Source organism: Pyrus communis, chromosome 1 (assembly GCF_041283825.1).
Source record: "Pyrus communis isolate YQ-2024b chromosome 1, ASM4128382v1, whole genome shotgun sequence".
In the NCBI taxonomy this organism is placed as follows: Eukaryota; Viridiplantae; Streptophyta; class Magnoliopsida; order Rosales; family Rosaceae; genus Pyrus; species Pyrus communis.
Genome location: NC_142565.1, coordinates 5,261,338 through 5,288,268, shown reverse-complemented (window position 1 = coordinate 5,288,268; position 26,931 = coordinate 5,261,338). Strand labels below are relative to the sequence as shown.

General features: G+C 37.4%; 2 protein-coding genes across 2 annotated transcripts; one reads left to right on the top strand and one right to left on the bottom strand.

Annotated features, from left to right (window-relative positions):
- The first annotated feature begins 15,114 nt into the window (after positions 1 to 15,114).
- Positions 15,115 to 20,430, top strand: LOC137720003 (3beta,22alpha-dihydroxysteroid 3-dehydrogenase). The gene is made up of 8 exons (XM_068458993.2): positions 15,115 to 16,003; positions 16,917 to 17,066; positions 17,933 to 18,178; positions 19,257 to 19,343; positions 19,505 to 19,583; positions 19,691 to 19,797; positions 19,866 to 19,999; positions 20,207 to 20,430. Exons 1-8 carry the CDS (start codon positions 15,485 to 15,487, stop codon positions 20,322 to 20,324), a joined length of 1,440 nt encoding a protein of 479 aa, XP_068315094.1. The 5' UTR covers positions 15,115 to 15,484; the 3' UTR covers positions 20,325 to 20,430.
- Positions 20,431 to 20,968: 538 nt separating this feature from the next.
- Positions 20,969 to 26,385, bottom strand: LOC137720002 (nuclear pore complex protein NUP88). The gene is made up of 9 exons (XM_068458992.2): positions 25,972 to 26,385; positions 25,505 to 25,656; positions 24,995 to 25,117; positions 24,617 to 24,761; positions 24,181 to 24,242; positions 23,389 to 23,605; positions 22,210 to 23,133; positions 21,852 to 22,101; positions 20,969 to 21,620 (listed from the first exon to the last, which is right to left on the bottom strand). Exons 1-9 carry the CDS (start codon positions 26,260 to 26,262, stop codon positions 21,355 to 21,357), a joined length of 2,430 nt encoding a protein of 809 aa, XP_068315093.2. The 5' UTR covers positions 26,263 to 26,385; the 3' UTR covers positions 20,969 to 21,354.
- Between the last annotated feature and the right edge of the window lie 546 nt (positions 26,386 to 26,931).

Genomic DNA, 26,931 nt, shown 5'->3' with positions numbered 1-26,931 from the left:
GGGAATTTGAAATCCGTGGTTGGTGTGGAAGTCCAACTTGTGGACAATGAGAGACTGAAATGTCTCTGTGAGTCTTATCGGTCCCCAAAAGGGATGGATAATCATGGCTTGCCACCAATTGTCTCCCTTTAAAATAAAAAATTAGGAGTTTGAGAGATGTTAATGGATTTATAAATCATGGATTTTTATGGAGTTTTTTTTTTTTTAGGGAAAAGTACGTCATTCATTGCAACGAAATAGAAAACTTTTATGGAGTTTTTTTTTTATGAATTTTTATGGAGTTTTATTTATTTGTAGAAATTCCATGTAAAATTTTGATTCAATTCCCTCGAAATCTCATGAGAAAATGTGAGATTTGTGGATGCTTAAAATATACTACAAAATCTCTCCACTTCCCTTTAATTCCTCAACTTTCTCAAATGCTTTAAAATCAAATTCTAATTGAATACACATGAAATGTTATGAACTTCTTTAAAATCCTAATTAAATACACCCGAACTTAAGTGTCACATGACTCACATCCCAGGCTCAACTCCACCGTAGCACGATATTGTTCGTTTTGGGCCCCGACGACGCCCTCACGATTTTGTTTCTGGGAACTCACACGAGAACTTCCCAATGGGTCACCCATCCTAAGAATGCTCCTGCCCGAACTTGCTTAACTTCGGAGTTCCGATGGAACTCGAAGCCAGTGAGCTTCCAAAAGGCCTCGTGCTAGGTACATATAAGGCTTATAGGATCCGCTCCCCTGGACGATGTGGGATGTTACAATCCACCCCCCGACGTCCTCATCGGTACACTTCCGGCCAGGGATTGGCTCCGATACCAAATTGTCACATCCCGGCCCGGACCCCCACCACATTCAGGGCTCGACTCCATCGTAGCACGATATTGTCCAGTTTGGGCCCCAACCACGCCCTTACGGTTTTGTTTCTAGGAACTCACACGAGAACTTCCCAGTGGGTCACCCATCTTGGGAATACTCTCGCCCGAACTAGCTTAACTTCGGAGTTCCAATGGAACTTGATGCCAGTGAACTTCCAAAATGCCTCGTGCTAGGTAGAGATGTGAATATACATATAAGGCTTACAAGATCCACTCCCATGGGTGATGTGGGATGTTACATTAAGGATTTTAATAAATTATCTTAAAATCTTGATTGAATACATATGGAATTTCAAAGAATTACTTAAAATATTGATTGAATAACCCTAGATTCATTAAAAGAATTAAAATTCTTCAAAATTCCAATTAAATACACCCGCTTAAATAACAAATTTAAGATCTTTATTATGACTTTTACCATATATCTTAGTCAGAGTTAAGGTACAAACAACTATCCAAATGAAAAATTAAAAAATTGGGAGTTGGAAATCTTGTGGAAATTGAAGTGCATTTTGTCAATTAGGTTCAATAACTAGCCTAGATTATCAATTGGACAATTACCAAACTTTAAGAAAGTTGAGAATGTGAAACATATAAATAATTGATTTCTCTAGCAGAACTATAAGCATGTACCGGAGAGAAATCAAAATAGAGATCTTAACGTAAAAATGTTTAGGGTAAAGTACAAAAAACTACCTCAACTATGGATCGAACGACACTTTCATACCTCATCTTTTAAAATTGACAATGTCATACCTCATCTTACGAATTTATGACAATGTCATACCTTCCGTTAGTTTGTTTGTCATCTATTCCGTTAAGTAGTGACGTGGCTTAAAAAAATTAATAAAATATTAAAAAATTAATTAAATATTAAAAATTAGGGTAAAGTACAAAAAACTATCTCAACTATGGGTCGAATGACACTTTCATACCTCATCTTTTAAAATTGACGATATCATACCTCATCTTACGAATTTGTGACAATGTCATACCTTCTGTCAATTTGTCTGTCATCTATTCCGTTAAGTAGTGACGTGGCTTAAAAAATTAATAAAATATTTAAAAATTAATTAAATATTAAAAACTAGGGTAAAGTATAAAAAACTATCTCAACTATGGGTCGAATGACACTTTCATACCTCATCTTTTAAAATTGACAATGTCATACCTCATCTTACGAATTTGTGACAATGTCATACCTTCTGTCAATTTGTCTGTCATCTATTCCGTTAAGTAGTGACGTGGCTTAAAAAAAATTAATTAAATATTAAAAACTAAAATTATAAAATCATTTAACAATTTTTTTTACATGGGGACCCACCCCTTATCCCCCACACCTTTCTTCCCTTCTCCTGTTTTCCCCCACCCCAAACCCAGATCCCATCCCCACCCGCTCCTGTCTTCCCCTAACCCACCCCCCAAACTCATCACCCTCAACCTTCTTCCCCACCTATCTCCCCCGAACTCATCACCCTCACCCTTCTTCCTCATTTCAGTCCCCAATTTTTAATTTACTCAAACAAATCAAATCCCAATTAGAATTTCGCAAATTGGGTGTGCTCTGTTGCTACCTCTTTGACACCTCTGCCTTGTGCATCCATCTTTTTCTTTCTCCCCTATTCAAATCCCAATTGGAATTTCGCAAACTGGGTGTGCGCCGTGATGGCGTGCTCATGCGTCCATGGATTGTTGCATCGCAATAGAGGAATTAGAGCGATCAAGGCACGATTATCAACCCGATTTTTAGCTAAAAGCCAGAGCTTGGCTGCTGCAGATTGCTTCACGACAAGCGACGGCGATTGGAGGCCATCGATGCAGATCTTGATTGTCGGCTGAAGATCCTCCGACAAAATGCTCTCGATGATCTCGGTTGAAAAGTTCTCCCTCTGCAAAAACCCATGGCATGGTTCCAGTTCGGGCACAGCCTTAGATAATTTAGAGGTCAGCGCGTTTTCCGGCGACGACAAGCTTGTGAGCCGTTTTAATTCTCTCAATATGTTGTTGCTGCAGGCGGAGAAATCACTGAAGGCTTGGGATAGCTAGAGGTACTCCTCGTCGGAAGACGCAGACTTACTGGCGGAGTTATGGGTGCGGAGGGTGAGCTCGCCGAGGCGCATGTCGACGACCGAATCAGTTAGGTTCTCGGAGACGAAAAACTCTCATCGTGGGTGTAGAGGATGAGATTTGTGAAGTTTAGGGCTTGGAGCTTGCGGATAATGGCAAAGTCGACGAAGCTGCTGTTGTAATGTGAAAAAGAGAAAGGGGAGAGAAAGAGGGGAGGGATGGTGGTTCTAGGCACGGCGAGGGAGAGCTAAGTGGGGATGGGATCTGGGTTTGGGGTCGGGGAAAACAGGAAGAGGGAAGAAAGGTGAGGGGGATAAGGGATGGGTCCCCATGTAAAAAAAAATTGTTAAATGATTTTATAATTTTAGTTTTTAATATTTAATTAATTTTTTTAAGCCACGTCATTACTTAACGGACTAGATGACAGACAAACTGACGGAAGGTATGATATTGTCACAAATTCGTAAGATGAGGTATGAAAGTGTCATTCAACCCATAGTTTAGGTAGTTTTTTGTACTTTACCCAAAAAAATTGTTAAATGATTTTATAATTTTAGTTTTTAATATTTAATTAATTTTTTTAAGCCACGTCACTACTTAACGGAATAGATGACAAACAAACTGACGGAAGGTATGACATTGTCACAAATTCGTAAAATGAGGTATGACATTGTCAATTTTAAAAGATGAGGTATGAAAGTGTCGTTCGACCCATAGTTAAGATAGTTTTTTGTATTTTACCCAAAAGTTTAACAGTAGGAAACAAAACATGTCTTTTTCCTACTATCACCCTGTAGACATTGAAATTTCAGTGAAATAGATGTTCACCAACACATTAAAGTTTCGACATGCCAGAGCATACATGGTATGCGCCATGTGTCTCGTAAATCGTATGCGTGAATGTGACTCATCAAAGTCGGACGAGTCATCAAGAAAGACACGTGTCAACACTTGGTGAAAATGAACTATTTGATTTTAATTTAATTTAATCAAATATTAATTGATGAAGTCAAATCACGAACTGGCCCACAAATTGAGTCTTGGTTCTTTCATCAATTAATCAAGCCCACAATCAAGGCCAAATTCATCCGTAGTCAAGGCTTAGAGAGTCTACAAAGGAGGCTCCAAGACAAAGAAAATGATCCAAAAATCATTCAAGCACCTAGACGCTGCCAAAACTCAAGCACCCAAATTCCCAAAGTAGTCAGAAGAATTCAGAAAGTTCTTTGTGTTCTGCACCAAACCTTCGAAGAATCATTAAGCACTGCTACCTGTGATGATCCTTCAAATCGCCAAGAGTCAAAACCTCGCGGCAACCGTTCATCCAAGATCAAGTCATCGTGGCCCTTGGATCAACAACCTACACATCTACACATCATTCGGAGATTGAATTAGAGGAAACTTGTAAACAGAGATTGTAACCCTACAAATTCATGAATACAAATTATTATTTTGTACACGTGATCCCTTGTTATTTGTTACAAAAATTTCGTGTTTACACACCCAACCATAAAATTAATAGTACGACATACTATAGAATAGAAATGCTAACTTTTTATAAGTAAGGAGTTTAAGGTCATTTTCTTGTTGTAGGCAAAGCATCATTTAACGTGTGAACACAAATTTTCTTTCATAATTTTATTGAGTTGTTTTTTAATGTAATGAGAAATGACTTTGTACATGTAAGAACTGGAAAAATCTTCACATGAATAATGTAAGTTGTAAACTCAAATGTTGTGCACTGATATTTTCATTTGTGGATGCCAAATATCCAACTTAGATGATACTTGTGACATCTACGTGAGTTGCTACACGTTCGTAGAGGGGGCGTTGAGGGGGAGAGAAAGGTACAGTCACATAAGGTGACACATCCCCACCCGGAATGTCAACTAGGACTTCGAATCGAGCTGTGATGGCCGACACCAGAAAGGTGACGAAGCTATAAAGTGTAGTGATGTGGAAAATGTGAATAAGTTTAAACCTAAAAGTGCCTAAGTGCGTTGTGAGCGGGAATGAACCCAATTCACACGTGATGACAGAGCATAAGTACAGTATTGTAAAATAGGGTGCGAATTATACCATCGATGATAATCGCCTACACTAAGATTTGCCAATAATCATTGTCGGTATGAAAACTCTGCTACTAACACCTGAAAGGGAAAAAAACAAGGGTAAGTGGGTCTAAAAATAAAGTTTTAATAAAAACCTTTTGAAAGCGTTGTAACCCCTCGCTGTAAATCCCGTATAATTTCCAGAAAATAATACTACTACGTAGGTATAAAAACCAATGCACAAGAGCACCGAAAACTAAAGTATGCCATGTCATAATATCTCAGCAATAATAAATGTAAGTTAGGTGTGAAACCAATATAAAATAGTATGCCAGTCGGAGTCACCTAACGTGACCTGTATAACTGGACCTGTAGCTCATCAATCTAGGCTAGCACATGAGTCGGAGTCACCTAATGTGACATGTACGACAAGCAGGGTATAAATATGTACGCTCAAGTACTACGATCACGTGAAGGTTGTGCGATAATTCGTGGGTCACCTATGAGTCGGAACCACCTATTGTGGTCTATACGACAGGCTGGCATCAGACTTGGATCCAAGATGAGCGTGCGGTGCGGGAGGTGAACAATCACGTGAAGGCTAGCCTTATCCCCGGGTAGGAGCACTAATACCGGGGTGCAGGCATGATGAGCTCTAAATAAATGTGTGCATACCAATGTAATACAACCCATTCAATCACATAATACTCACATGAAGCTTACCTAAGTCTCCGCAGCATCACACAATACAATTCACAAGTGTAACAATGCAATATTTAAAATGTAACTTATTTACGATATGGCAAGCAAAGTATAGTTCCATATAAAAACAACGTTTCTGGAAACCATAAAGTTTATATATCTATAAAAAGGAAAAAGACCCACTCACCTGAAGTCTGCGCTACAACTCTCTGGCACGAATATCAAGGCGTCATGAACGATCGTCACCTAGAACAAATATCAATTCACAACTCAGAATTCTTATCTATAGAACACGTAACTTACATAAAACACATCCCCAAGGGCGTTCTAGAATGATTTGAAACCCATTAAACAAAAGTCAACCGTCAGTCAAAGGTCGACGATAAGGTCCACAATCCTACGTAACTCGATCTGGAAGATCCGCACCTCAAATTTTCGATTTGTAACTTCCAAAGATCCACATCGTGCTTCTAAAACATCATAATAAAGTTTCATTACAATCCAACGATTTCTCCGCCAATTACAAATTCAAGTGTCGGTCAACGTTTTATTTTATGAACTAATAAATCCAATTTAGGAACATCTGTATATCCGATTCCCGATCCGTAAGTTCCTATGATCCTTATAAATTACGTACTATAATGTACTAACGTTTGGTGACGATCCAACGGTCGGATCGTTATAGTGGCGGACCTTAATGGAACTAGGTTCAAATGACGGAAATTCGTCAATCGAACTTCACATATAGAATTGGAGAATCAAATTTAGCCTAGGAAAGTCAGGGGATGCCTCGGCCCACACACCGCCGTACACGACGGTTGGCCGTCCTGACTCACCGGAAAAATCAACTATTTCTAAAAATCCTCAAACTTCACAGAAATGAAGATCTCAGTTGGTAGAGCAAGTTTTATACATGTGGCTAAGTCCAATTTGGCCAGAAAATTCCCCAAATCATCCTCGAACCGTCGAAAACCCCATAAAATGTGTGCTTTGATTCGACCACGATTCGAACTCCGACGTCCCCAAACTTGTTCGGGCTTTGTTCCTGGGTTCAAGGTGAGTGGTTTGATGGTGGTAATGGTCGATGACGCTTTCACGATGGGCGGATCTTCTCCGTCACACCTTCGGAACCCACATGTTCCATTCTTCCTCAAAACGAGGTCAATCTAGGTGGATTTTAGGTGGACATGAATAAGGGAAGGTCGGGTAGATGTTTGGTAGTGGTGGTAGGATGTGATTCACCGGAGAAATTGCCTGAATGCCATCGGAAAACATAGATGTCGCCGGGTCATGTAGGGGTTAAGGGGAACCCGGCGGGTTCCTCTCCTTCTCCCTTTCTCTCTTTTCTCTCCTTTCTCCCCTCTCCCATTAGTCACTCTTTTCTCTCTCATCTTTTGAATGGGTATCCTGCCCCTCCTTTCTTTCCTTTATATCTTCTCCCAACCATTCGTTTATTCTTTTATTCAATCTGGGCCACACACGTGGCTTTCCAGATTTTGCTCCAAAAATATGTAGCCTTCTAGCAATTAATCAATTTGCTATTTTGTCCCCGACTTCGTTTGTTAATAACTCATTCGTTATAACTTCAAATTACGTTCTGTTTGCGCTCATGTGCTTGTAGCGACGAGTACTATGAGGATACACCAAGAAAACGAATCTTACGTGACACGACAAGGCAGTGGAATAGAAGTCAACGTATTTGTTTCGAAAGGCATTTTCATAAATTCACAAATTAAAATTATTAAAACCTTAAAATTTGGGGACGAGTTGTTACATAAGGCCTCAAATGTTAAGGGACTCTAAAATTTTTGCCATCTAATATTATGTAATGATGTTCTATATTCAAAAATTATTTTTGTTAGCACTTTAAAATCTCATTGTGCACTACTTAAAAGATTCTTTTTTTTTTTTAAATATAAAAATTTGGAGTGCAATGAGATATTTTGTCACATCCCAGCCCGGGCCTCAACCACATCCTCGGCTTGACTCCACCGTAGCATGATATTGTTCGTTTTGGGCCCCAACCACACCCTCACAGTTTTGTTTCTGGGAATTCACACGAGAACTTTACAATGGGTCACCCATCCTGAGAGCTTGCTTAACTTCGGAGTTCCAATGGAACCCGAAGCCAGTGAGCTCCCAAAATGCCTCATGCTAGGTAGAGATGGGAATATACATATAAGGCTTACAGGATCCACTTCGTTGAGCGATGTGGGATGTTACATATTTTGGGTGTCAATAGTAACATCCTAAAAAGGGATATTTTTCAATTTATAATATAATAATGTTATATATTCAAGTGAAACTTTAAAGTTAGAGTTTTGAAGTTTTTTTTTCATGTTTGGTTGTTGAAGATTGAAATGCTTTTGATCATTTAGTGAATATTATGTTTATAACTCTTTTTACTTATAATTAATGACATTTGTAAACTTGCAATTTGTGAGTGCTAAAGTTTGTTTTGATTTAAGTGATTGTTTTCTGGCATCAACATTGTCCTACTTTTCTAAAACTATCTTAGAGAATGACTATTTTATAAATTTCACACATAACTCCCGAAATCTTAGAAACAGCCATGCATGTACGTACCTTAAATTTGCCCTAAATTCTATATCTAATACAAAAGTACGTACTATAGAAGGCACGAGGAAACTAATTTGGATGGAACCGAAAGCTAAAGACCAAGGTTGAATGTGACCAAGTCTGTGAAAGAAGCCACAAACAAACTAGCTAGTTGTGAATCAATTGGAAGCCAAAAGCCAGGAACAGAGAGAGAGAACTAGTTGTGAATCAATTGGAAGCTAAAAGCCGGGCACAGAGAGAGAGAGCCGGCGGGGGGGAGGAGCGACAAATGCCATGGGAGTGCATGTGAACCTTGCTCCGGAAGTACGTGAACGTCGTCAGTGCTCTCTCAAATCTCAGTCTCTTCCATCTCTCATGTCCCCCACACGTGCACTTCTGACAGACAAACCCATACGTGAACATCGTCAGTGCTCTCTCAAATCTCAATCCCTTCCATCTCTCATGTCCCCCACACGTGCACTTCTGACAGACAAACCCATTCGTGTGAAGTCAGACTGATGAAATTTACAAACGTTGAAAAGTGTACACACTCACACAGACATACAGAGAGAGGGGTCTGGCATTCAACGCGCAGTCGCCCCACACGTGTGGCTGCAGACCTCGTGTCCAGTGGCTGACCACTCTATAACCCTAGTTTGACTCTGACCTCAGTCATCACTCTTTCTGTTTCATCTCAGGAGTAAGATTATCTACTTTCTTTTTTTCTTTCCCTTCCTATTTGCATGATCATAACTAAATCACGTCAACATTTTATATTAATTTTGTATAAAAAAATAAAATAAAATAAGAAAATATAAGAGGAATGAATGAAAATGAAGAGAAAAGAAAGAAAGAGAATCCTATCTCATCCGGGTCATCCCTCACCCCCACACTTCCCTACTTGAATGGGTATCTTTGGGAACCGGGCACTTTCATCTTCTTGTGGTACATTGCATGCATGCTCTACTTCTCTAATTTCATCGATTTATTGTGATTAATTGCGTTGCATTTACAAAATTAGTGGCCATGACCAACACTTTGTTTTATGATACAAACTATGGAACCATATATATGCAACGAAGTATCTGCTTATTAGGCTTAGCGAAAACAGTAACGACAATAACTGAACATATTTTAATAATACCATATCAATTATATCAACAATAACAACAATGTATAGATAACATATCAACTGCATATATATGTGCATATTTGTTTTTAAATGTGAGTCACTACACAACCTTAAAGTTTAATACTTTAGCTTTGCATAACACGTAGAGGACAATCTAGCTATATATGAGATTCACCAACTATACATACGAAATTCGTAGGTTTTTTCGCCTTGCATAATTTCTTTTGCTAGGGTTTAGGATTCTGTCTTAACATGATTTCTTCACTAAGGGTTGGAGTTCTATTGTTTCTCATCAAAAGTCTATCCTAACCGAAAAAAATTCTATCTTAACATGAAGAGCTTAAAAATTCTTCACTAGGGTTAGGGTTCTATAATTTCTCGTCATAAAGTTCTATACTATTTCCAACTTGCAGAGGCATTTGCTCTTAAATATACACCTCCTAAAGTTAAGCATGTCGAGATTCATAATCATATTAGGAAATTGACTAGTGAAGATAGTCCACTTTACTTTTGAATGTTTGCTACTGATTTGTCACAATTGGACAAATTATTGGAGTTCATCAATCTTGCATTATTGGTATTGCTTGACTAGCCACATAAAATTCCAATTTATGTCATTCACTACCTGACACACACTGAATTAATGGATGAGAATTCACCAATGATTGCATAGCACGCATAGATTTTTCCTCAAATACCTGCCCGTATAAATCCAAATTTTATGACCATAGAAATACTAGTCCACCCTCACTGATCCATGTGCAGCATGATTGAACGCTCTTGATTGTTAGTGATGAACATGAATATCTTCAACCTGAAAAGGATGTCTTTGGGAAATAAAGGAAAATAAAAACCTTTGTCATGTTTCGAGACCCAAAAAAAAAAAGTACACATAACAAAAAAGTACGTGATTTAAGGCAGACTATCGTGTTCCACTATAAAAATCTATCATCTCTATCTGAATTCTAACCCAATTAATCAACTTGAATTTATGATATCTATTCGAAATCTTAGTAAAAGATTGTAGATTTGTTATCTCATGTTTGATCATTTCATTTATTCAAAGTAAAAATCAAAAACATTTTCATTGGAATTATGATCTTGACCTTTTTAATTAAACGAAATTAATTTTTTGGTCCCCTTTACAGTTGAATCAATGAATCCAAGATTTGATAAGATTCCGTGGTCCTTTTGTGGCTTTATAGCTGGTACAGAGGTGATAGAAAAGAAATGAAATCTAAAAAAAATTCGGGACCTCAATTTGAAAATTCACAGTTCATCATGTTATCTTGCAACTAAAACAGTTGTTAACCATATAGCTATTTGAATATTATTGTGTCGGCAAGCGTACATGATACATGCGATGCATCAAAAAAATTTCGGTGTCCCACATGACTTCATGAGCCCTTCGTAGGTCGCCAAACAGACCTCAAACTCCCATATTTTTCAAGTTAAATCCCTTTCACTGGATAAACAATGCACAACTAGCTACCATTTTCTCTTTCAATATTCATCATTTATGTCGTTCACATCACTTACAAGAATATCTTTTTCTTACCAAGCGGTTTTTATATTATTTTGTAACAGAATACGTCATCAGTTTGTTGTTTTGTGTGTGTGTAAATCCATACATTATTTATGTTGGGGTTATAGGAGGTAAATATCGACGATATAACAATGATCATATTAACTACAGATCAACAATGATAATCTCAGCAGGTCAAAAACATTGACTAGCTCAGCATATCGACTACTTCGGGTCCACATTCTTAAGAATAGGATTAACTCCAACCCAGAAATTCTCTATATGAACCCTGGAAGAGCACGGACTCGTACCAACTTGGCTGCTGGATCCAATCCCAAAGGATCGGTTTGATGGACCAGCAACAATATTAGATCGTTTGATGTGGTGTAGCTTCACTGTGGTTGGTGCAAATATATGGATATTAGAGCGACCAATCGATCGAGGCTAGCTAGTGGCACATATGGGTGGAGTCGGGCGTAATGGCCGGGCCCTTGAAAAAGGACACAGTTTATACACATGATCACTTACATATGCATCTCACTAGCTATATATTAATATCAGGACTGTCACCTCACACGTGAGCTGAGACGTGTTGTAGGGGCAACATCATCTACTACAATTGGCCAACCTTGATGATGACTTGCATGAGCAATGTCTCGCGATTAGGGTTTGCAACTTTTCTTAAGGTAGGGTTGACTTTGCATTATCAAATATATATAACAATTGATTAGTGCTTTCTTGTTTTGACATAGTCATTCATATTTTTTTTTTTACAGTACATAATCATTCGGATTTCGTTCATGAATTTCAGAGGACATTGGACATTAACCTCAAATATCCTAGTGATATATACGCATTAATCTAATGTATGTCTAACTAACATAAATAGATGCATGAAAGAACAATCTTTTCAGATGATTTAAATTAGATGGCGGAGTGGGTGGACCAAAGATACAAATTCAGCAGCAAAATACACAGCTTCCATATTAAGCTTTATTGTTCGATTTGGGCTCATGATCAGCCTGTGTGCAACTCGTCATTTTCAATGAAATATGATTTTTCTAAAATCAAATTTTGTGGTTTACTATGTTTTATCAGCGTTTTTATGTTTTTCGGATAATTTTGATAACTTTTGTTTCTATCTGTTAGGGTTATATAGCTTTCTTTGGAGTGTTAGGTTTTGTTAACTTTTATTTATTCAATGTATATACTTTGAGGTTTTCTCATATTTCTTTAGTGGATTACAGTTCTATGATGCATTACGATTATCGTTTGATACCATTTTTTTGTTACGATGCGTTATCAAAGTACCAAATTATAAAATAACAACCATATAATTCAAATGCAATAATGCTATTTAGACATTGATAAAAACGACATATTTATTGACATACCCACTAATGCCTATGTGATCTATTGTGATCCAAAGTTGACAACATATATAGCATATAAAATTACACCCTATATTAATATATTCTGAAACAACAATGATGAGGCTAGTTTATACGGAATAACAGGCTATCTCTCTGGCAAAGAAAGAACTCGATCGAACGACAAAGATTTAAGATATATTTAAAAGTGAGAGCTTTCTCTAACATTGTTCAAGTTAATGAATTAATGGGGATTGAAGAATGTGTGTGTTGTATGGGTTCGTACAGTTGCAGTGATCACCAAAGAAAAGGTTGGAGGGCACAACACAAACACATGCATGATGGGATTCTGTCATGAGTGATGGGATTCTGTCCTGAAAATAATGCTTGATATATACGAATATATAAAAATCTGTGGTTTTGAGAGTGCTTCATAGGGATCATTATCTTATGGGGCAGGACTTGTCCAGTGGGTAGAGATCGATCGATCGAGCCTAATGTTCCTTATGGGGACCATGTGGATTGAGCGATGTGTTATCATCACCTCATATTCTTCAAGTCTAAACCCTATAATTGCATCATACTGATAATTATTTGTATACACGTGGCCGCTTGCTATGTTTAAATTATCTTTTTAGAAGCTTCATTTGTGGGGTTCACACCCCCCGTGGCTGCATCCTGCAGGAAGGAGAGTTCAGATGAACTTGTTTACTAATCATAGTTCGGTTTGATAATGACAATGTAAAGGAAGAGGTTTAGTAATTTTAATATAAGTATGTATCGAACATTGAATGGGTGGGACAATTAGCGTTTAGTAAGTTCGATGACATCCAATTTGATAACATTAAACCTCAACTGAAGCAAGACGCTAACTCATTACTCATTATTGTATCCTATTTTATCACTTGGGCAAACACAGATTACTTGAAGATGAATAACGTTGGCAGATAACGTCGAATCTCCCTCCTTATATACTAGGTTATGATAGCTTATAACTTTAGGGGAATTTACCAAACATGCATGTATAATAAGAATCAAGCTTCGTTCAGTTATTTTCAACGTCGTCCAGTCCACCCAGTGGCAGATGCATTGAGGGGCGGTGACCGTCCATGGATACCTTGGGTGTTAATTCTCCGAACTTCGATGAATATCCATGGATACCTTAGGTGTTGCCCTTTTGAAGATTAGAGTTGACTTCATACATGATAAAATGTCTAAAAGAAGAGTTAATGAAATGGTGATCTCAGTGAATAACAAAGTATTATCATTCTTGGACAAACATATTAACGAGATGCAATGATATCAAACATTGTTAGTGTGTTCAATATAAGTGTGTTTCTTTGTTAAGCATTCATATGGAAGCAGCCTGGAAACATGTTAGTTACTCTCACAAATGAGGAGTGTGCATTATACCTTTCCAAATAACTTCAGGCCCACAAAGACTAGATGAAATGGCGATATGCATGCTATTTTTGGTATAAAAAAAATTGCACGCTGCGCGAGCTATTCTTACTAACCCTCCTAATATTATTTTATGGATCCGCCACTAAGTCCACCAACCCCTTGAATCTTATTATCCCTCAATCTCCAAAGGGTAATGCTATACTTACCACCTAATTGTACTATCATTTATATTAGCCCACTGGTAGATGTAAGATCCATCAATGCAAAGTGAGTTTCATTTCTATTAAAAATTGTACAAATAGGTAGTACGAGTAACATTTTTTATCCCTGAATATTTTTTTTTCTTTTAGAAAAATTAGTGGCAAAACCTAACTTAAATGAGAATATATTAAGTGCTATATATACTTTAATCTCCTTCGTTACGTTAGGTATGAGTTTCTATATATGGTTGTGCAGTAAGGTACGAATCCAGAAAAGGATTAAAAATTCGGATCGGGTTGGTGTGCTCGCAACTTGTATGATATAACTCGTGATTTTATATTCCCAACCCATAGTTTGAAATATTAAGAAATGTTCTATGGCCAAAAAAAAAAACAAAAAAAAAACAAAAAAAAAAACAAAAAAAACAAAAAAATAAAAAGAAAGAAAGAAAGAAGAAGAAGAAGAAATGTTCATGCGCCACATGACGAATAATTAATGGAATGAGGTTCTTCTTAGGAATCTCTTTGTGATGATTTTAAGGATCTTTAAATTGTGTTTGTTTTTTGTACATCGTCCGACCAATTTTCTTCTCGTACTATTTATATTTAATTTTAAATATAAGCATTTAAAATGATTTTTTGTCGTACGATATACGATGAACGGACACGATTTGAGAATCCTCAGGATCCTCATAAAGAGGATCCTCATTCTAATTACCGAGAAGGTGATGGTGTTGATAACACCCGAACCGGTGAGAACACTAAAATAGATCAAATATTCTGCACCTATTTTGTGTGTGGTTTTTATGTGGTCTCTATTATTGATTGACGCATGTTAAATTTATGATAACAAAGTTGAAAAAGATTAAATTTATTAACACGTGTTAATCAATAATAAAGGTCACACCACACACAGAATAATTGCAAAAAATTAAACTCATAAATATTTATCGTCTCCCAGACTGTAAAGCATTTAAACTAAGATTCGCGATCGGTGATCATGAGAACTTAAAATGTCAACAATTTTTTTTCTCCTAATACTTTTATCTTAACCCACCATCTTTTTTCACTAATCCATTCTTTTAATCAAACGGCCAAGACATGGACACTTCAACACATTCTTACCATACCAATCACCGCATGAAACACACCAAAACTAAACCAACAACCCTCTCTTTTTCCCTCTCCATATTTTCCCCAGCAAAGTCTCACGACTCTTATCCACAGAGACACAGAAAAGGAACGACATCGTTTTATGAGAAAAAGGAGAAAAAAAGTAACGAAAAATAAAAAGTTGTCAGACACTAAAATATCCGACATTAAATTTCCTTCTCTCCTCTCTTCCCCCTCCTTAGATTCTTATTTAACAACCAGATTCATCGATCCATTTTTCGATTCTCGAAACCCCTCGTGTGCTTTCCCCACCACCTCTCCGCCATCTCTTTCCCTACCCCCGATTCTTTCCTTTTTCTATATATACCCACCTCCCCATACACAAATATATACATATAAACAAATATATACGCAAACACTTAGAACTTAGAGAGAGAGAGAGAGATTGTTTGTGTGTACTCAAATATTAAAACTCCATGGATTTCCTCTTCTCATTTTTCTTGGTTTTCTCTCTCCTTCCAACCCTAGTTTACGTTTTTCTGAGAAAGTCTAGGTGCCGGAGGCTGAGGCTGCCTCCGGGGAATCTAGGGCTACCATTTATAGGGGAGACTCTGCAGCTCATCTCAGCCTACAAGACTGAGAACCCCGAACCGTTCATCGACGAGCGCGTGAACCGGTTTGGATCCATATTCACGACTCACGTGTTCGGAGAGCCGACCGTGTTCTCCACCGACCCGGAGACCAATCGGTTCATCCTGCAGAACGAAGGGAAGCTGTTCGAGTGCAGCTACCCGGGCTCCATAACCAACCTTATGGGGAAGCACTCTTTGCTGCTGATGAAGGGCAGCCTCCATAAACGGATGCATTCTCTGACTATGAGCTTTGCAAACTCCTCCATCATTAGGGACCACCTTTTGGACGACATAGACCGGTTGATCCGGCTCAACATGGATTCATGGGCCGACCGGATCTTTCTCATGGAGGAGGCCAAAAAGGTAGTGTACCACTTTACTTCTTTAAGATAGGATTAGGGCAGGTTCGGAATTCGAAATTAAGACCTTACAAGGATAAGCTATTACATTTTAGTTTGGATTTTTTCTTCACCAAGTTAGAAATAGAAAATGGTGTTTTTTTACATATTGTTGTTTTTTTTTTTAATTAAATACAATTATACAAAGATGATATTTGGACACGTAAAATTGGCACAGTTATTAATAAACAGAGTTTGAAGTCATCAGGACTGATAATCTGTTAATTTTGTGTATTCAAATAATTTTATTAAAAATGCAAAGAGATATTGACAATTTTTATTTTTTTGCTATTCCTCAAAAAGTAGAGGACAAAGGTAAAGTTTGTTTAGAATGTTTTATAATCAATGGAATGTTTTAATTAAAAAGAGTTTTTTATAAACAAAAATTAATAAAAAAGATTTGTAAACTCTGAGTTTTAACTATAAGGACAAAATCAAGGAAAAAATATATAGTACCAGGATTGATTTTTTTAATGTAAAAATATGGTTTTTCGTTAAAGTGAATAGTATCAGAAACTTTTAGTTAAAATTCATTTTTTATAATTGGTTGTATCCATTGGTTAGTTTTAATTTAATTAATTATGTTATAATTTAATTAATCATGTTATAATGGTATTATGCTTCATGGGGTTTCGACTTCCCGTCGAAGAGAAATGGAGGTGACTAGGATCCCATGGCCTAAAGTGTGGGTGATATGCATACAAGTGCAAAGTGCACGTTACCACAATTTAAAGTAAACGGCTACAAAAATAAAATAAAATAAAATCATTCCCTTAGAGACATCATTTTCTTGCTAGCTCGTGTACTTCTGGATTTATATTTTATTGATCCTTAATTAATCTTAATTTTTATTAGTTAATTAATTAAATTATGTGCAGATCACTTTTGAACTAGCAGTGAAGCAACTCATGAGCTTTGATCCAAATGAATGGACCGAGAGTCTAAGGAAAGAGTACGTCCTACTGATCGAAGGCTTCTTCTCCGTTCCCTTGCCTCTATTTTCCACCACCTACCGCCGGGCCATTACTGTAATTTCCTCTCTTTTTCTTGTCCGATGATTTAATTAAAGGGAAACTTGATATAAGTCCAATTTTAAAGCTAATAGTAGGAATAATCAGTTTATTAAAATAAGTTCAATTGGTTATATTTAATTATTTAATTATCAATAATTATTTGTTCAATGATAAAATTTATTATAAAAATCAAATTTCTTTCCAATTATCTCTTTGCTTATTTCTTTTTTATTTATCTTTTTGTTATTTCTCGTTCTTCCTCCTGATTGAAACCCTGTTTATAGATTTTATTTTTAATTTTTATAATCAACCTATATCACATGTTAATTATTTTATCTACCTATATGACAGATTATTTTTTTATAATTAACCTGTCACAGATTAATATGTCTTGCTTGTAGGTATGTTATGTTTTTTCTACCTTTTAATTAAGTTTCATATCGGTATTATATACATTCATATATTTGTTACTTGAGTTAAGGTATAATGTTTTGCAGATAAATTTATGTTAGTATATTAGTTTTTTTTGTTATAAGATATTAAATATATTCTTTTGGGGTTGGAAAATGCATAATATTAGAATATTTTAATTGATTTTTAATATTTTTAGAAAATATAAAATAAGTATAAAGAAAATAAAAACATATAATTTAATAACTGGACTCACTCCTAAAAACACTCTACGTTTTTGGACCTGGATCTAAAAGCCCCTTTAATTAATTGCGTAATTAGAATTATATTATTTGAAAACACAAGATAACGGATTTTTCGTTTGTCAAGTGTGTTAGACTTTGTGTATTTTTATGTATTTAAACCTAATTAGTTTTTTTTGTCAAATTTAAACCTAATTTATTTAATTAATTGGGAATTTGAAATTGAAGGCGCGGACAAAGGTGGCGGAGGCATTAACCTTGATAGTGAGGCAAAGGAGGGAGGAGAGCGAAGCCGGGCAGATAAAAGAGGACATGTTAGGCGCACTTTTGGGCGGAGACACCGCACTCTCCGACGAGGAGATTGTGGATTTCTTGCTTGCTTTGCTGGTGGCCGGCTATGAAACCACCTCAACAATCATGACACTTGCCGTAAAGTTCTTGACGGAGACACCTCTGGCCCATGCTCAACTCCAGGTGCCACTCTCTCCCCCAACGTCCCTTTTTCTTTTGTCACTTTATTTGCCTAGTGGGGACGCAGTCTTGCAACTGCCATCATATGCTCACGTTACTATGTTGGGCATTTCAACATCCACTTTTTTATCTAAATCCTCAGCCATTCACTTTGTTTTGGATAGATTGCATTGGATAAACTAGGGTTTAAGTGACCGCACATATGGTTTACTGAGTCATTGCACGTATCTTGATCAGTCGTAAGTTGCGTTAGATAATTACTATGTCGGACATTCCTCTCCATGTTTGTATCTTTTCAATTATCTTTCAATTTATTCGTTTTTAAGACCAAAAAATGAATGAGTGTTGGACGTTAAAAGAGAATGTGAAAATTACTTCTCGAATTTTCACATTAAAAAGACGAAATTGTCCCTATCTAAACCGGGAAAATGTAGCCTAAATTGTTACACGGTAGTCAAAAAATAGAGTGAAGTGGAGAATGTAAAAGCCGGACAACATTCTGATAAAACCAACGGACAAAATGATGACATGTTTTTTCCCTTCGCTCCCTTCCAAACTGCACGCTTCAGTGTGCTGTAAATATTGTCAGATTCTCGGCAGCTTTGGTCTTTTGACTACGTCGCCTCTTTGCTTCACGTGCAGCTGGTTTGGGAGGGTATTCTGGTCATTCTACTGTCCCTAGGGGTCCCAAAGCTGGGCCATTGGGAATCGTGCGGTTCTGATTTCTAGGACCACAACAATCCAACGGTGTAAAGGGGATCGGAGGTTTCAATGGAGTCAACACCCTAGGGTAGTTACCCATTTTCGATTCCTAGGATTGTTTTGGTGTCCGTGCGCTCTAGTGATATTCCGTGCTCTACCGTCGGATTATGTTATCATCCGAGAGTGTTAGAATGGACCGACCGAGATTTAGGCAATGGTTAAAGGGTTAAACGGCTAAGTATCTCGATTCATGCTATGAGCCGGTTCATACTAGATAATCCAGATTATTGTCTTTGCTGAATAACGGACGTCTTTTGTTTTTGTTTTTTAGGTAAAATGTTTGTTAAATTGTTAATGAAGTTCTAAATCCACAATGCAGGAAGAACATGAGCAAATTAGGGCGAACAAGAAGTCATCCGAGACTTTGGAATGGAGTGATTATAAGTCAATGCCATTCACTCAGTGTGTAAGTATTGCTTTCAAAACTCTCAATAAGTACGGGTATTACATCGAACTCAAATAACATAAGTGTTAATAGAATCTAACATTGCGCCGTTGCCAAACATACTTGTGAATTGTCGGACTCTAGTTCTTCAAAGTCGATTGACTTTGTTCGTTGAAATTTAGGTTGTAAACGAGACACTGCGAGTAGCAAACATAATTAGCGGGATATTTAGGCGGGCAATGACAGATGTTCACATTAAAGGTAACAACTTTCTATACCTCGTAAAAAACCTGCATTCCGAACTGGATATTTTACAAATTCTTATGCACGCGAATAAAGTTATTAATCGGTGAAAATACTATAAACAGGATACACAATCCCTAAAGGTTGGAAGGTATTTGCATCGTTCCGTGCTGTACATCTTGATCAAGATCATTTCAAGGACGCTCGAACTTTTAATCCATGGAGGTGGCAGGTACTTAATTATACATATCTGCCTAATAAGTTTGTTGTTATTTTTTATTAAAAACATGATTTTTGTAGAACAACTCTGGACCGGTCACAAGCCCAGCAAATGTGTTCACACCATTCGGAGGAGGGCCAAGGCTGTGCCCAGGCTATGAGCTTGCCAGAGTAGAAATCTCGGTCTTCCTTCACCACTTAGTCACTCGTTTCAGGTACCTAAAAAAACTATGTAAATCTGCACAAATAGAATTGGTATTATATTTTTAATCACAAATTGAACTTGAGGGGCACTAAACTGACAATAAAGTGGCATAAAAAATGTTTTATGTGTACGGGTTATTGTTTGTTTAGATTTGCAACCACTTGTATTTGTGCATATTTCCCGTTACACTAACGATGCTGATTGTTTGTGTTAGCAGTTGGGTTCCTGATGAGGAAGATAAGCTGGTGTTTTTTCCGACGACGAGGACGCAGAAGAGGTACCCGATCAATGTGCAGCGGAGGAACAATGTGTCATATGGGCAATGTAAAGAGTAAACCAGAGGAGAAAGCAAATGAGTCAGGAAATTATGTAGTAGTACTAGAGCTGTAATATCCTTTGATCTCCAACCCAATAAAGTTATATTATTAATTAATTAAATAATTAATAGTTTAGTGAAATTAAATCAAATGATTAATTGATAGGAAAACTAATAAAAATAACTTAAAAACTTTGAGTTTTAATAAAAATGACAAAATAAAGGGTAAAGTGAATAGTAATATGATTGACCTTTTAGTGTAAAAATATAATTATTCGTTAAAATGAACTGTACCGAAAGCTTTTTCGTTAAACTTCCCTTAATTGATTTCTCTTCCCTTCGGAACGTGGAGGTTTTGTAGGTGACTGCAGATTTTGCAGCTCTTGTAGGTTTTAGCCCACCTTTAATGTGCTTTAATTATTAAAAAGGAAATCCACCTGAAAAACTTTTCCTCCTCGAGCCCTTCTTCTGCGTGCGTTTATGGCCCTGGTCCACATCATCATTCCGGCGGGCCGTCGTTGGGATACGTTCTCGGTTGCATCTAAGAATGTCTTAAACCTTTAACTGTTGAAATGATTACTCTCTAGTTTTTAATCAATTTGCCGTTTGTATTTGATTTTGATTAGTTCAACTCACGTTACCAATTACAACAGAAACATATAATTCCGAAGAGAAAATGAATCGACCAAAAATACATTACAAGTGCAACACATTCAATAATGTTCCGACAGATTCAACATTTCTCATCTTGTAAAATGAAAGAAGCCGAAATTGGGTAACAAAAAGCTACAATTATTTTGTACACAATTCGTCGTCTCTCAAGGAGAGCATCTGCCACTACAAGCATGCCAGAATAACTACAGCAGTAGAGCTGTTGGTGCCCCCCGGCTTGAATTGCTAGAAGCTTCCGCTCGACTTGCACATCTGCTGGGCCATACCGTTCAAAATGGCACCATCTTGATGGAATGACACATTGTGCACCGCCCCAGGTTCAAAACTTAAATCCGAGTTACCATAACTTAATCGCACATTCAGAAACAAAGTAGGTCTTAACATCTGCTGGTTTCCCGACTTTTCAATGCAGATTCAACAAGCTTAACCTTTTTCGAATTTTCACTATTGAGCAGTGAAAGTTTCTCAAGTGAGGATTTCAGCTGGGAGACTTGAGATTCTTGCACAGGATCTTTCCCCTTTGCCATCAGCCTACGTTGGTTTGATGCATTGCCCTTTGGCGATTGTGTGTGCCTTTTTAACCTTGCAGTTACAGCATTAATGGAAGAACGCAATGCATCCAATTCAACTTCGGAGAAGTGGTCTGCTTAGCAACAAAAATGTATGTTAGAAGTGAAAAAGTAGTGCTGGGCATAACTCCTGACCAAAAATGTACAGGCTAGTAACCTAAGCAGGTGTGAATTATGACGATTTAGGGAACCGGTAAATTAGGAAAACGGAAAATTACTGACTACGAACTAGGGCATAACTCCTAAGCTCATTTATTATGGAAAAAGCTACATTAGTACACTTATTATTGAAAAATGGTCATTACCAAGCTCCGACTTGAACTCTCGCTCAGCTCTGGACAGTGGTTTCTTATGAGGCCCTGGCAAGTCCCTCAAACATTTCAAGCGCTCCTGCAGAAGATTTTGCATCTTGAACGCACTGTCAATTCTGTCCTCCAATTTTGATTGTTTCTCCTCAACTTGCAAAAGCCTCTGTTGTGCATTACCTAGGCGAGCATGCTGGTCATCAATTATCCTCTTCAAGATGGGTCCATGATGCTTGAGTTCAAAGTAAACCTAGAGGGTGGAGGAAAAATTCATAAAGGAACAAAAGGAACCATTTCCCTTAATAAGGTAGATTTGACACAAGTAAACATAATTTGTTGTATTTCTTGGCATTGTTACCTTATATGCATACTCCGCATAATTTTCATGAAAGCTTCTGAAGTACTCATGAAGCATTGATCGACCTTCAATAGAATCAGCAGAAAGAGAACGTAAACTTGGTGAGCTCTGAGGAAGAAGAACCACCTTAGGTCCAACTAGTAGTTCTTTGCTTATAAGATCTGGCATATCTTTTTCTTTTGGTTCTTCCAGGCAAAGAGATTTGTTCTCCGTATCAACTTGATGAGGCAGTAACAGGTTCCAAGTCTTCATCTCCAGCACTATACATTCTCGCGAAACAGTGAGTCCCACAATCCAGGAACACCCAAATGAATCTGATAATGACACAAAACCGGAAAGTGGAGATTGTGAGGGGACTTCTCCCTGGCATGTGCTTAGAACAGGATGCACAGAAGGAGTTCTCATAGTCTCGTTCTTGCCACTGATCTGACTTGTAAATGGAAGATAATGCAACACTATTGAATCTAACCCTCCATCATGAAGGGTGTATATTCTTTCCGGCATCAGCGGATCAGTAAACATCATAATAAGAGAACCACCCTTTGCTTTCCTAGGCAAAGCCAGATCCACAATAGCCAACCTCAAAAGAGGGGGAGGAAGTCCCAACCAAAGAGTACTATCAAGAGGTTGATCAAGCTTCACAGGTGAAAGCTTGCCTGGGGTTGGCTCACAAATCATTGCAAGACCAAGAATATGATCGTGGGAATCAACACGAAGTCGAGGTGGGCTGCCAGCATTCCACAACGGTTGGATTTCATCAGCCATAGCATCTATTTGCAATTGCCCACCACTCCAGGCAGTCACCAGAATTGAGTCTTTGAAGACTAAATTATAAAGAAGACTGACTGCTCCACCTTCACATTCTGCACCCCGGAAGGCCAAATCTTCTTCATCCTCACCATGACACACTTTCCTCAGAGGTCCCTGCGAAATTACAATGTAGGTCATACTGTGGACTTCTACAGATTGCCAACTTAAGACACCCAACACTGAAAGAGAGTAGGCTTTAAGCCATTCGTTCAAATTTACTTGGAGAGATTCAAACAGATAAAGGGCAGCAACTTTGAAGTAAATGAAATTATCAAGGAATTGTAGCTAGTGCCGACACATAATTTACTCAGGAGCATAGATAGAGCTATAGTAACTACTGCACGCTTATAGGTAAGAGAGCACAGATACCTGCAGTGAGAGTGAGGCATCAAATATAGCATACGGATGAGCTTTTATCACATATGGATCTGATCCTTCTGTTTCTTGGTTTGTGATTGCTGGAAATGTTGCTTCCAACCAAGAAATAGCTAGATTCGAGTTACTAACAGCCACTGAATTGGCTGACTTCAGGCCAAATGTCTGAGCATCATTATGTATCTCTACAATGGATTCCCATTTGTAGGCACTGTTCAAAAGAAAACAATTTATTATGCTCAGCACCCAATACAAAGATCAGTTAGCATACGATGGCTACAAGGTATAAATACTTCTAACACCCCAAGATGCTACAGCCTATATAATGGTAAAAACTCAAGGCAGTGATGCAAGGGGAAAAGACTATCAGTTAAATATTTCGCTTTGATTTATAACATTAGCCTTTCAGTTAAATACTTCACAACCTTTAAGTGACACAGAAGCACCAGATTTACATGGAGGAATATTATGTCATAGTTCCAACAAAAACGTATTAGGACAACTTTAAGTCTTCTCTGTAAATTAAACATTTCTGAAAGGTTCCTAAAAGGACTAACTGAGGCATCCAGCTTTATAGTACATGGCACATGTCCTGGCAAATGATAGTTGAAACCATACAATCCTCTTGCTTTAGGTATCCCGAATCTTTATGCTTTTAAACAAATTAAAAATATCTTGGTCACCAGGCCTAGTTGATCTCTAGTTGATCAACTAGGCCTACCTGTAGTTCCTCTTAAGAAAAAACTATAAGCCTTACAAAAGGGCACGACATGAAGAATAAAATACCTTCCAAATGGTACAACGGGACAAAGGATGTAAATTGAACCATCGTTGAACAAAATGAAAACCTGTACAATAGCATATGAATGAGAATTTAAGTAAATTACGTGATAAAACAGTTAAAACGGTCAAAATGTAAAACTCAACTTGCCTAATATGAATGACCATAGTAACAAAATAGATGATCAAACAGTTGAAACATGTGTTATGCTAAAACAAACGTAAGCTTTGAAAAATCTTAATAGAATAGCTTATATCTTCATGACTTAAATGATAGAAACAGACAATATTTCAAGGAAAAATCATATTACAGATGAACAATAAATGACGCCACAGGAAACAAAAGACCAAGAGCATTCCAATCTATTGCATCAATGTTTGAACAAAAAAAAAAGCATGACAAAATAAATTACCAAAGTCAATTTTTTTAAAATGAACTTACACTAAACGAATCCCACAGGTGTTCACTCCCAAATGAAAAGTCAACTGGGCAAATTGATGTCGCATTCCTGGATCGACCTGGTTGCACAGGCTGTAGATAGTATTCTTGCTCTGGTTGAATAAGATCTGAAGACAAATCAAATATTCTACAAAAAAAAGCGAAGGTAAATGAAGATACAAGGACATTAATTGTTCAAAACACAAAAATTAAAATAAATTCAGAGATACACTAAACCGGACACAATGTTTTTTTTTTTTTTTTTGTCTAAATCAAACACAATATGAATAAGAAACACCATTTATACAACCTAATGCTCGATCTGATGAAACCTAAGAAGACCTCAAAGAATTTCTTTTACATTTGAAAAAGATTTCATACCTGAAAACTGAATCAGAAGAAAGAATTCCCAGGTGGGTGTCACTGTTAGGATGCCATGAAACTTGCAGTACACGTATGAGATTGTTTCCTCTTAAGTAGATTTGTGAACCAACAGTTACAGTCCTGTAAGGTTTAATTTAAAAAATAACGGATACATTAAGAATCTTTACTCTGGAACATCAAAACTATTTAATTTGCAACACAATCTCCATAAAGCTCATACGGTCATATCCACAAGTACATTTTCAGAAAGAGAACACAGGCTAGTACATGAATACAAAATCATGATGCTAGATAACGAGGGAAGGGGAGAGGGGAACTAAATAATCATATTGTGCTCAGAGAGAAAGATCAGCAGAGGAATAACCACCACCCCTCCCCAAAAAAAAAGCGTATAATCTAAACCATCATTACGATTCATCACTCAGGTTGCTCTCTAAGACACCCCAGCAAAACATGTTTAAGATGAAAACAAAAATTGATAACGTATTTCCATTTTTCCAATCATACCTGCAAATGGTTGCATTGTCTTTGTTGGAAGTCCGCCCATAAAGATACATAACGCAGAGACCACCCGAACCAGAAAGAAGCAATGCTGATCCATTCCTATTGATTGAGATTTTGTGAACCGCAAAGTCGAGCTTTACATCAGTTTGCAATACCTATCGAATTACAGGCATCATCAACAAGATAAGTACAACTGACATAGATAGTACACTCCAGGATTAGTCGATAATCATAACCACACTATGCCCGAAAATTCAATTCACAGTATAATTTTCAATTCTTACACAAAGTATCGCTTCAATAATCACTTTTTGTTAGCATAAAACTCCAACCTATGCAACTAACTACATTAAGCTCAGCTGGGTACCATTCGAGTGCATTTACTTTCTTATCCTTCAATTTTCTCAGCAACCAAACAGAACCAAAGAAATTGAAATTTCAAAAAAAAAAATGAGGGAAAGAGAGGAAACCTTGGAAGGTGAAGAAGCGATGACGGAAGTCGGGTCGGGTTCGCCCAGCCGGATGGAGATCCGGTGAAGGCAGAGCTTATCGGAGTCCCAGAAGTAAAGCCGAGAGGCTCCGTCCCAGGCCAAGAGATTTCTGGGCGCTCGAGCCGCGGTCGAGTCGTGGACCGGACCGGCGGCGGAGCAGGAGAAGACCGGGTGGTTCTGCAGCTGGACCCACTCCACTTCGTCTCTTTGGGGCGTCGGAGACCGCCCCGGCTCCGGTTCCGTTGCCTGCAGGTCGAAGTTGTACCTCATTTTCTATCACTTTCTCTTCCGAGCTCTGGAGTTTGTGGAGGCTTCTTTTCGCACTGTGGTTTTGCTTTTCTTTAATGAAGTTTGTGGAGGCTTCTTTTCGCACGGTAGTTTTTTCTTTTCTTTAAAGAAGCTTTAACGAAAAGTTGTGGTACTGTTTATTTTAACGAAAAATTATATTTTTATATTAAAATATTAATTCTGTTATTATATATTTTACTTTTTATTTTATCATTATCATTAAAAATTTTAATTTTCAATTTTTTTCATTAATTTTCTTTTTCTTTAAACGATGCGGGGGTTAAACAGCGGGACGACGTCGTTTCATTGAGTTTTGTATTGCACGTGGGGGCAATTTAGAAGCTCGCATTGCGTTTTACCAACGCTCCCGCCACACGAGCCGAGCGTGACACCAACGTTGCTATTTGGTAGAGAATTTTTAGAGTGTCCGTAACATTGGTGGTAATGATTATACGTGTTTCGGGACATTAAAAATTTATCGATATTTTAAAACGTTTTATGTCTATTTGACAAAAGAAAGACGTTTTTTGTCTAAAATAAATGACACAACACACAATACATTCAGTCGAAGTTCAAAATGTCAATCTAAAATCTCTTTCAACACTTTCAAAAAAAAAAATATTACATAACCGAGTTTTAATATCATGTCAA

Excerpts from the sequence above, each read along its gene's own strand:
- LOC137720003 (XM_068458993.2), top strand. The coding sequence starts at position 15,485 with ATGGATTTCCTCTTCTCATTTTTCTTGGTTTTCTCTCTCCTTCCAACC. Across the intron at positions 17,067-17,932 it reads CCTACCGCCGGGCCATTACT|GCGCGGACAAAGGTGGCGGA; the intron begins GTAATTTCCTCT and ends TTGAAATTGAAG. Across the intron at positions 20,000-20,206 it reads CACTTAGTCACTCGTTTCAG|TTGGGTTCCTGATGAGGAAG; the intron begins GTACCTAAAAAA and ends TTGTGTTAGCAG.
- LOC137720002 (XM_068458992.2), bottom strand. The coding sequence starts at position 26,262 with ATGAGGTACAACTTCGACCTGCAGGCAACGGAACCGGAGCCGGGGCGG. Across the intron at positions 23,606-24,180 it reads CCCGTTGTACCATTTGGAAG|TGCCTACAAATGGGAATCCA; the intron begins GTATTTTATTCT and ends TCTTTTGAACAG. Across the intron at positions 23,134-23,388 it reads ATGCCTCACTCTCACTGCAG|GGACCTCTGAGGAAAGTGTG; the intron begins GTATCTGTGCTC and ends GTAATTTCGCAG.